The sequence below is a fragment of the Abramis brama genome (genome assembly GCF_963993115.1).
Source record: "Abramis brama genome assembly, chromosome: 6".
In the NCBI taxonomy this organism is placed as follows: Eukaryota; Metazoa; Chordata; class Actinopteri; order Cypriniformes; family Leuciscidae; genus Abramis; species Abramis brama.
In genome coordinates this window covers 20006514-20017979 of record NC_139968.1, presented here as the reverse complement: position 1 = coordinate 20017979, position 11466 = coordinate 20006514, and the positions used below count along the sequence as shown (strand labels likewise).

At 37.6% G+C, this 11466-nt stretch overlaps 1 protein-coding gene and 1 long non-coding RNA gene across 6 annotated transcripts; both read right to left on the bottom strand.

Annotated features, from left to right (window-relative positions):
* Nucleotides 1–229: 229 nt before the first annotated feature.
* mbd3b (methyl-CpG binding domain protein 3b) lies at nt 230–8372 on the bottom strand. Of its 5 annotated transcripts, XM_084116916.1 has the most exons (8): nt 8254–8372; nt 6093–6161; nt 4346–4505; nt 3941–4078; nt 3413–3503; nt 1442–1619; nt 1198–1350; nt 230–1092 (listed from the first exon to the last, which is right to left on the bottom strand). In XM_084116916.1, the coding sequence occupies exons 1-7, from the start codon at nt 8265–8267 to the stop codon at nt 1203–1205; spliced, it is 798 nt and encodes a 265-aa protein (XP_083973042.1). In that variant the 5' UTR covers nt 8268–8372; the 3' UTR covers nt 230–1092; nt 1198–1202. The 5 variants fall into 5 exon arrangements, with proteins under 5 accessions (XP_083973042.1, XP_083973041.1, XP_083973045.1 ...); XM_084116915.1 differs by having other exon boundaries at nt 230–1350; XM_084116919.1 differs by lacking the exon at nt 6093–6161 and having other exon boundaries at nt 8254–8367.
* A 1840-nt stretch (nt 8373–10212) lies between these two features.
* LOC311085434 lies at nt 10213–11307 on the bottom strand. The gene is made up of 2 exons (XR_014606826.1): nt 10902–11307; nt 10213–10731 (listed from the first exon to the last, which is right to left on the bottom strand). It is a non-coding gene; the product is annotated as an uncharacterized lncRNA (long non-coding RNA).
* Nucleotides 11308–11466: the final 159 nt, after the last annotated feature.

The following is an 11466-nucleotide window of genomic DNA, read 5'->3' as shown; positions in this document are numbered from 1 at the left end:
TTTGGTCTGTTAAAGATTCAGCCATCATATCCGTAATAGTAAGTTAACAGTTAATCCTTGATGTTCGAGAGGGACATTCAAAACGGCTCTGCATCCTAAAAATTTCAAAGCAGCATAAAGTACTGCAAAAAAGTGGATAGCACATTAGCGGTAACAGCAACAAATAGGTTGAACATAAAGAAAGTGTATCAACAACACCTGTCACATCATTTCAGAAAGAAGCAATAAAGATATTCAACACAGGAACATTTTATTTTAGGAACTGTAGAAGAGAACATGGACATCATTGTGATGATGTGGGCAATGAACAAAACATTTTTTTATAAAAACATACTTTTCACCCAGCAAAATGTTTCGTTAAGTTGCTTTTCACAGGATGTTTACACATCACTAAGTATAAATCACGTGTCACATTTTATGAATCACCATTCACATTTCAATTCCAGGTTCTGACTGTGGAAATGTTATTCAGTGTCAAGTATGAACAGCTTATAAAGAAAAAAATCAGGCAGTTTTAACAAGCACCAGAACCAGTCGAAAACCAAACCATACCTTCAAACTTTGTAACTTATTAATGTTTATCAAAGCCTTGTCCCTGATAAAACATTTGGTATTGAGAAAAACACATCAAAACTGAATTTGAACTGCATAATACTGATTTTCAACTTGAAATTAGGAATATTGTTCAAACAATACTAACAGGGAGCAAAGTCAATATTTTCTCTTTTAGAGAGAGATTTAAACATTTTTAGTCACAGAGAATAATCAAAAGGTCAGTTTAGGTCAGCTGTGATAAAGTTTAGCACCCACTTGATTTGTTGTATCCAAATCAAATCCAAATACCCCCTAAAAACAAAAACAAAAAAACCTTACAACATTTAATGCAGAAGGCAGTTTTTTCCAACATTTTGTTCTTTCAGAAAACATTCAGAATATTAAAACATTATAACAATAAAACCGAGCCAACAGTCTCTGTGAGATCCCAACTGGTGGGCGAACATGGATATTCAGCGAAGCTGGGAGATGATAACGTGGTGTGTTGATCAGTGTTGGGAAATTCATGTGCAGGTATTTCAGACACATTTGAATAACCTGTGAAAAAACAATGCTAGCTTATAGAGGGAGATTTCAGTTTATGTGACTATTTCCTTCAGGAAACGAGCGGAAATACGCAACTGTCGTTTTTTTCTCAACTACCTTTGCTATACTTCCTGTTTGTCTTCATTACAATTTCCCTCCTGTTTGAGTGAGTCTCCCTCACTAGATGTTTCCTCCACTTGGGCCAACATGTCGGCCATCAGAGCCTCTTCCAGTCGCTTCCGAACGCTGTACACCAGCTCCTCTTGCTTTCTGTGACCAAAACATTACTTACATCAATATCCCACACATACATTTATAATATGAAATATGATGCTGTGCATCATTCAAAAAGCTGAAATACCTGATATCCTCATCTGTGACGATGAAGGCCTTACAGAGAGGCTGAGCCGTGTTGAGCCAGACCCCCGGGTTCTTCTCCACAGCGGCGGACAGCTGGCCCGTGATGGGAGCCGCACTGGTGTGAAGGGCACTGGCAATCGCTGACAACAGGGTCTTATCTGTGCATCCAGGGCCTACACCTTCAGTGACGTATGAAATATTATAGAATTAATTCATTGTAGTAGCATCTATTGATTAAAACCTCTATTTGACTACTTTATTCTGAAAAAAACAGGTTTTAATTATTTGACCAAAAACATCCGCACATCATAACCTAGAGCACTGTCTAACACTTGGTGGCTGCTCTGTCAAGTCGTCAGTTAGGAATCTGGGTGTGCTCTTTCATACCATTCTTTCATTTGAAAGCCACATTTCTAGCATGTAAAAACGCATTCTTCCATCTTAAAAATATATCTCAGTGACAAATGCAGAAATGTTAGTTCATGCGTTCATGACCTCAAGGCTAGATTATTGTAATGCTCTACTGGGTGGTTGCCCTGCACGCTTAATAAACAAACTCCAGCTGGTCCAAAATGCAGCAGCTCGAGTTCTTACTAGAACCAGGAAGTATGACCATATTAGCCCGGTTCTGTCAACACTGCATTGGCTCCCGATTAAACATATCATACATTTAAAAACCTTGCTAATTACTTGCATAGCACTAAATGGTTTAGCTCCTCGAGCGAGCTCTTAACACATATTCATAGATAATCCTTCACGTCTATTGCGATCTCAGAATTCTGGCCAGTTGATAATAAATAATACCTAGAATATCAAAATGAACTGCAGGCGGTAGATCCTTTTCCTATTTAGCACCCAAACTCTGGAACAGCCTTCCTAGCCTTGTTTGGGAAGCAGACACACTCTGTCAGTTTAAATCTAGACTAAAAACACGTCTCTCTAACCTGGCAGACACATAACACATTATCAATTTCTATAATTTCATTCTATAATCTGTTAAAGTATTGTTAGGCTGCATAAAATAGGTCAACCGGAACCGGGAACACTTCTCTTAACACCCGATGTACTTTTTACATCGTAAGAAGAATGGCATCCATGCTAATATTAGTCTCTGTTTATCCAGAGGTTACCGTAGTCAGCCGTATCCGGTCCGTATCCAGATCAGATGGTGAACCTGCACCCTAAGACGACCACAACGGCCCTGAATCTCAGCGGAGACCCCGTCTACTAGACAATCCCCTGTGAAGACCTTGTCGACAAGACAGCCATCAACACAGATCCTCAGCAGAGACCACAAGAACCAGACAAGTCCACTGCACAGACCCTATGACCAGTTTCGGCTCCATACCGGCGTGATGAATCCGATCTTCAAGCAAAAGGAACTGAATGAAATATATGTATGCTACCGATCCACAATCTGATTTCTGACTTGTGATGCAGCCTGAATCATAATCACACCATGTTCATACGTTGGCCAGAGGAGAACTGCGCCTGGTTTCTCCATTCTGTCACCTGATGGAGTTTAGGTTCCTTGCCACTGTCGCCTCTGGCTTGCTTAGTTCGGGACACTTAATATTCAATAATATTATTGATTTGACTGCACTGACGCTGTTGTATGAGAACTGAACTGAGCTGGACGATGACATCACTGTTTTCTGCAGAACTGCTTTATAGATTAAATTAGGTAATTTAACAATTGATGATCTTTACAACGGAACTGAATCAACACTGAACTGACTTCAGCTGAACAATGACACTAGTTTCTTTTTAGAGCTGCTTTACGAAATGAACTCTGTTTGCATCATTGAATAATTTCAAGTCAAGTCACCTTTATTTATGTAGCACTTTATACAATACAGACTGCTTCAAAGCAGCTTTACAGTTATAACAGTTTGACTAATGTCATACTGAATTTTATTTATTCTTGCTTAAAATAAACTTGGATTACGTTCTTCATCTCGCCCAGACGTACCTTGTAAGCCTTTGGGGAGATCCATGGTTTTCACCAGCTCCTCTGCTATGTCAAAGGCATTGAGGCCACCCAACTTCTTCTCCCAAAAAAGCTGTCAATGAAAATGATATTAGCATTGTGCCACTATGACAAACTACTAATAGTGGTGAATAAAACCTGAGGATTTAGGGCACGTTTACACGACAATGATGTACTAAAAACAGTTTTCCTTTGCGTTTTTCACGTACAGACAACAACGTTATCAAAATGATCCCCGTTCACACGGAGCCACGAAAACGATTATTCATGCCAGGCCAGTAGTTGGCGATGTCACTTTGTAAAGAAACACTACGTGTTTATAGACTGAACATCATACACCTGTGCATGATGTCACCGTTTTCACAAATTTCAAAGACAATAAATTTCAAACAATAAAGTTTTCCAAAGTTTGCGTTTTCAGGCCCCCAAAACGTCGTCTAAATGAACGGCTAAATTAACAGTTTTTAGTTGAAAACGTTGTCGTGTAAACGGCCCCTTGATTCGTATTACCTGTCTGGGCTGGTCAATGGCCTTCTGTGGGTCTGTCTTAACCTTATTGCTGGGGTGGTTGGTAACTTTTGTGACGGGCTGTTTGAAGATGGAGGCTGTCTGTCGTACTGGGAGGGATGTATTCAGGTCGGGTTTGCCCTATCAAAGACGGAACATTCTTGATTACCCTGATGAAAAACTGGGAATTGCTGATCTGTTTCTGGTTATTGTTGCAGATAGTCCAGCTTGACTAGTAAAACTGGCTTGAAATTGGTTTTAAAGGGTCACCAGCCATGCAGAGATCATTTCTCAGCCTATATCACTCTGCAGCTATAAATCTAGAATAATGAATATGTTTTTATGAATATGAAAATGTTTGCTCATTTATGAATTTATTGAGCCCCCAGTTGATGTAAGTCCTCTCACCTTAGTCTGGCTATTGTTGTCATACCGGGGTCTCTGTCTGTTCTTGTTCAGTTTGCTCATGAGCATCTTGCCCGTGCGGAAATCAAAGGAGCTGAGATCCATGGAGTTGCCAAGGTAACGAGCCAATTGAGGCTTGCTCCGGAACTTCTTCCCAGTGGGGCTGGGGAGGGGGAGCAAAATAGGACACATCTCAGAGATTTGATAAACCGTATGGATGCATATTTGGAAAGAGAATGAGTTATGGTGACGGTAGTTGCAAACGGATATTAACACACAATATACACAAACAATGACATGCAATGCCTAACTTGGAACACATTTTGAAATACCCCAAGCCTGTGATGACAAAATGACAATGTTATTAGATCATGAATACTGTGAAGAACTCTTTTTGTTTCTTAACATTGACTATCATGATGGCAATTAAAATCACATTCAAAATGCGATTTTAATGCTTAAAACACATTTGAACTGATAGGAAGAAGTTCAAAATTGTAATGCAAACACCCTAATTTATACACATATAAAACAAATCTAAAATAATTCAAATGAATTGTATTTAAAAAATATACAGTATAATACAGTAAAATAATATTTAAAAAATGGTGTATATTTGCTCTAAAATTATTGATCTATTCGTGCTTATAGATGTTAGACGCCATATTGAATTTAACGCAGATGAAAACGAGGCTGTGAGGGATAAACGTACACACTGCGCAAAACATTACGCCAAAAAAGTAGTATGTCCCAATACATAGTATTCGAAAAACACTAGGCGAAAAGTTTCCGGATGACCTACTACTTCTGGCGAGATTCTGAAGTGTGCATACGATGGACACTTTAGTATCCCATGAGGCCACGGGAGAGCATTTATGAATGGAAGTGAAGCAACGCAACTGATACTGGTAGGTCACATGACAGTAAGAACATGGCGGATGTAGTGCGTCCGAATTTCATTCATACTACCCATATTCATACTATATAGAGCGTATGTTTTTAACAGTCTGGAAGTAAATTCAAATTTAGTACCTACTCAGACAGTACGCGATTTCGAACAGTGTTTGTTACAAAGGCAGGCACTGTATAAAGGTCCTAGATCACATCATTTTCAACTTTCAAAACGGTTTTGTTTACTGAAAAGTTTTTCCGGAAAGGTAAAAATCCACTGAATGCACTGTATTTCTATCTCTCACAGCCTTGTTTTCATTCCTGTCAAATATTAAATATGGCGCTACCCTGATTAAGGTCTATAGAACATTTAAACTCAATTAACTTTCTTACAAATGAAGTGTGAATACAGTCTGTACTGTGTCTAGAGTTTTCAAACACTTGCCCTAAATGACTTCCTTTTAAACTCTGTAAGCTGTCCTTGTCAATCTACTCGGCCAAATGTTCACATTCGTTTCGCATAGTTTGAGATAATAGTAATACTGTTTGTCTAGATCTCAGTGTGCATTTAACATTCTTCACTTGAACAGTTGCACTTCTGCATCTGAAACAAACCCTTGCACAGCCCTTTAAAACAAGATTCGGTAGTAGAAGTTAGTTGACACAGGTGTGATGCAAAAATGAGTTCATTGAATATTCTGTATGATGATTCCATGAAGATTTCGTGCTTGTTTCAAGTTCATGCACAAATATGGACACATTTTTGGGGGGATTTGAGTCCATGGCTCTTAAGCTTGTCAAGGTCGTGCAAACATGTAACAACATAGATGGTTTTTTAATTGATTAAATAATACAATACCACAAACTATACAAACGACCTGCCTCCCCCCTCTCTCGCCTCTGTTCTTCCTCCTCTTCCTCACCTCTGCTAAAAAAAGAACAGTCATGTCTATTTGTGACATGTCGTTGATTAGGAATCCTTGGAAAATTTGTTTATTCAGACTATGAAACACAGTTTCACAGTTCAAACCAATGGAATGGCGATCCAAATGAATCATTCTTTATAACTGGTTCTTCTGAATGGTTCTACCAGAACCAACTTTGTTAGGTGGGTGAATCATACACAATGCAAATTTCACACATTTCTTCAATCCAGTTAATAAATGTGGTAAAAAACAAACAAAAAAACAATTAAAGTGTTATTTAGAGTGACAGCATCAAACTGGAATGCAAACAAACACGTAAAACTTCTCGGTAGCACTTTATTTTTACAGTCCTGTTCCCCATGTACATACTATGTACTTATTATAGTTATTACAATAACTGGGTAATAACAAGGTACTAACCCTGAACCTATCCCTAAACCAAACCTTAACCCATATTACCCAGTACTTTCTTAGGTACACTCTACGTACACACACTGTAAAATAAAGTGCAACCAATTTCTCAAATGAAGGTGAATCAATGAAACTTATTTCAAATGTCAGTGAAACAACTTTGTTAAAATGAATCTTGCCAACACTAGTTATAGGATGTCTGACTCAATGGGTTAATTGTTTCTTTCACTTGTTTCAAAGGAAACAAGAATATATGCTGTTTTGTTGTATTAATAGTGCGAGACGAGTAGTGTGTTCACACACTGAAAATTACAGTGTGTACTTCAAATGCCTGGATGATGCACTTAATTAACCAAAAGAAACTAAATGTAGAATGTTGGACACTTCACGCACTCAACTGTCGCAGCTTTCTTGCGAGAAGGGCTATCGGACTGGGGCTATCAAAACTGGATGACAACCTTATAAAATTCATACACTACACGGTTGAGAACATAGTATACAGTGCGTCATTTGGGACACAACTTCTGTAATGTGTATTCATTCATAAACACATTTAGTGCACTCTGGCTAACCAACTTGTAATATAACTTTTTGTTGTTTTGAACAGGGCTAACTGAATTGTGGGAGAAAAAAAAACAGCCATTTCAATTTGGATGCAATACAAATGCTCAATTGACATGCACCCCCACCCCCTCCTGAAATAAAGCACCCAAAATCCTCTCCACAGCTGGGCCTACTTTTACATGACAATCCCCCCTCTGTACTCAGTCCCTAACATAACACACATGGCTTTCCCTCCTCAATCCGAGCACTCCCACTTTCTACACTCTATGATGTCCACAGAGTCTGCTTCCTCTGACATGATGATTATCTAACATGTTTTTTTAATAAAAGATACCTACAAACGACGACCAGTCTACAGTAATACAGTGTTCAATAATGTTGCTTTGTCATTTAGCAAAACGTTGCGCCGTATCGTAGCCTCATCACTTTGGAATCTTCTGTTCAATGAAGGATTCCTCCGCTTGGAAATTAGGCTATATACTTATGAAGTATGCATCATACAGATTACATATTTGCTGTACTGGCCCTCGCAGAATAATATGCGTATTTTCGTTGTAGACATTGCTGCAATTCAGGCATCTCTTCGTTATATTACAGTATCAGATATGAGAATTTTGCGATCAAGTCGATCAATTGTGAATGTAAACAATGCATTGCCAGTAAACCAGAGACATTTTGGCAAACATTTTTTGTCAAGTGACTTAATGAAATACTAGCGGGTTGGTAAAAAACGACGCGTCTTTCGAACATCGTTCGCTAAAATGACAATCGCGAGACGAAAAAAGATGCTGCACCTGGTCCGTTAAAACAACGTCAATAAACACTTTATTAGCAAGACCTGCCATTTCCAATTTAAGACAAATACTTAATTTTATATGTGCACACATCCATACAGGTCGCTTTGTTGCCCTATTACATAGTTTTATCATATGCTAGCCTAAACGCGTTTTCTTTCTTTAAAATCGTCGCCGCTTGAAAGGACTGCGCAAACTAGTAGCCCAGACTGATCTATTCAAATGAACAAAAGCGATCGCTTTGTTCGTAAAACAGCATGACGATAAATGCAGATATGCGGGTCGCAATTTTATACGGTTTCGATATTAAATCGGTTATACTTACTCATTTTTCTCCATCGCGCATTCTCTGTTGGTGTCGCCTTTTTTGTGAATGTTAAATCCCCCTCTCTTCCTCTATACTTTCACTCCCCTCCCCCTTCAATGAGACAAATGAAAGACATTATGCCCGATTAGGGTTGACTTAACGAGACAAAGCCCTGCGGCAGTCGGGTAGCTAACCATAAACCACATATGACAAAACAATGCACTGTTTTGTTTTCAAGTTAATATTTTGTTGTGTTTGATGAAATATGTGCATACTCATTCTACTTATGCAGGTCTCCACTTTGCATTGTGTATCTGCTGTGAATCAGCTTTTTGTTTGTCGAGTACAAAAATACCACAGCAGTTTACCACTTGGCCATACTGTAAAACATATTTTAAAAATTCGGTTGTTCTTCAAACCGTGTAAGATTCTATATTCGAATTATTTGCAGTCGTTCACCACTTGTTCTCTAAAATTCCCGGTTGTACAGTAGCCTAGGTTTACTGCGCGAAACGAGTCCTGGATTTTAAAAGTCCTACAGGAAATCCCCCACAAAAATGATCACGAAAATCCTGTGGGATTGTGCTGGAAATGAATACGTGTGCAGGTTCTGCGGGGCTTTTCTTTTGAGGATTTCAGGAGAAGTCTTAAGGGGCTTTTTTTGGCGGAAACTATGGTTACCATGGTAACATTTTGTATGGGACAAGAAAGCAAAGAAAAAAAAGAAAGAAAAAGGCCTTCTCCTAAGTCTTAAATGAATGGGTTGTTTTTGCTCATATGCCATATGTCATGTTTCCTGTCTGATGTTAAATAGACATGGTGTTTGGAGTCAGTATGATGACTTTTCCTTAGTTAAAAATCTATCTATCTATCTATCTATCTATCTATCTATCTATCTATCTATCTATCTATCTATCTATCTATCTATCTATCTATCTATATATAGATATAAAGTCATACTCTGGGTGTTGGGTTTTTATTTTTCAAACAAATTTACAAATCCTGCATAAATATGATATATTTTTTTTACACATAAATTAATTCTATCTCTCTCTCACACACACACACACACACACACACACACACACACACACACACACACACACACACACACACACACACACGTGTTCACTTCACTCCTGTTCATATTGCTGATTTTTTTGTTGGTGTTATTTACTTTTCTAAAATGTATTTCTTATTCTAAAGTTGATACATTTGGATCATTGTAATAAATAATATGTGATTACAATCAAGTCTTGATTGTAAATTAGTCTTTTAGTGGCAACTTATGTGGAATTATTGCAAAAAAAGGACACTTCAAAAGACCTCAAACAACAAAAAAATCTAAAATATGACAAAAACACTGATTTAATATATATATATATATATATATATATATATATATATACTCACAAAATATGCATCACACAGCTGTTAGCCACATCCAGAATATATAATAAAATGTAAAGAATAAAATGAATAGATCTCTATGGGTCTTGGCTGGAAGTATTTGGTAATTACACTTTTGTTTCTAAAACTGTATTTCCTACAGATTTTTCTCTAACTAGCAGCTGGCAGAATTCTGCCCCTAACACCTAGATCAATATCCAGAAACAACTCATATTGAATCAATCATCACTGAAGTGTTTTCATAAAAATGAAATTTGATATGCATGCTAATGGTGTATATGAGGAATTTTGCGGTAAATAGGTACTTCATATCCCCCAAAACACAGCATAAACATAGATGAGAAGTAACCTAAAAAATCACTCTAAATATTTGGGGTTATTGAAAATGAATGAGCAACACATGAGTGTTAAAATGTTTACGATTTAGAATTAATGTAAAATATTTTTTTTTCTAAGACGTTTATCTGATGTTTGTACACAACGTTTTCCAGACTATGTGCTCTTTAGCAGACATCTTAGAGATGTACCTGTGCCATCTGGGTATAGTCAAAACATTTATGACGCATGCATAGAGAAAGAATTTATTCACAAAAGTGACAAAATAACACTAAGTAAATACAACATATTTTATGTGCATATTCAAACTGAGTGATGTGTCAAGCCTTGAAACAATCATCTCCCATTCCCAAGTATCAGTCCTGTACAGACAGAAAGCAAGCAAGACATGCTAGTTGTCTGCAGTCACGTAAACATCCAATTTAACCCAACAAGGCACAGTAAAACATTATTCAAACGTATCTGTGTATGAAATTAAATCTTAAAGTGCCAATCTTCTTGAGTCTTTCTGGTTGTACGTCGCATCACCAGCGCCGCCTACTGGCGGATCAACGCATAAGCTATTTGTTTCCAGTGGGAATACACAGCCGTTTTCTGCAGATCCATGATAAGGAGTTGGACAACTAGTCATCATCATCCCTCTTGAATTTCCCTCTAATATAGGGAACATAATCCAGAATCAGTCGCCAGTCTGTGAAATAGACAACAGCCACTCCACCAACTGTACCCCACCTGACCAGCGTGGGAACCCTGGATTGCAAGGACAGAAACAAAGTATTTCAAAAAGAAATTATTACTAATAAATGAATAGTTACTATGCTATTCCAGAATTATTACAGTGGATGCTAAATGGCAGAGGAGCTGCTCGACTCTTAAGTTAACATCTACTTGACTCTTCAATAAATCAAGGATGAACATACCACGTTCTGGCAATTGAGACATATTTAGGTCCGATCAGCTTTATAATCTTTTGCATCTTCTCACTGACCTCCTCTGTTCAATAAGTAAACAAGTTGAAATGGCTGTTTCAGGACCCTAGGCTGCCCGATATCAGCCTGATAGAAAATTCTGGAACTGTGCAGACTGCTCATTTGCATAAAACAGCTAAATTTATGGAGTGTTAGGCAACGTTTTAAAATAAGGCTTTGTAATGAAAATGGCAGAAAATACTGCTGATGCCCGCCATTTATCACAAGTAAATAAAATAAAATAGAATAAATAAATAACCGTGAGCACAGATTCACAAGCGTGTGCAGGACTTTACTAGTCCATCTGTTTACAAGTTACCAAGCAACAACGCTTCTAAGAAATAACCAAGTTGTGACAAATATGACTTCAAAACTTTAAAAGATATTCATATGAGTTTTGTTTGAGGTAGTAGCAGATAAACGAAAACTACTGTTAAAACTATTTCAAAGGCATTTTCACACCAAGGACAATACATATAAATTTAAAGCTATCATAAACGTTCTGTTTTATTTATTT

Bases quoted from the DNA above. Each gene is read 5' to 3' on its own strand.
- mbd3b (XM_084116915.1), bottom strand. The intron at 4,506-6,092 runs GTATTGTATTAT...CCCCCTCCCCAG, and splicing joins GGTCGTTTGTATAGTTTGTG to CCCCACTGGGAAGAAGTTCC. The intron at 1,351-1,441 runs GTATTTCAGCTT...TTTTGGTCACAG, and splicing joins GTCACAGATGAGGATATCAG to AAAGCAAGAGGAGCTGGTGT.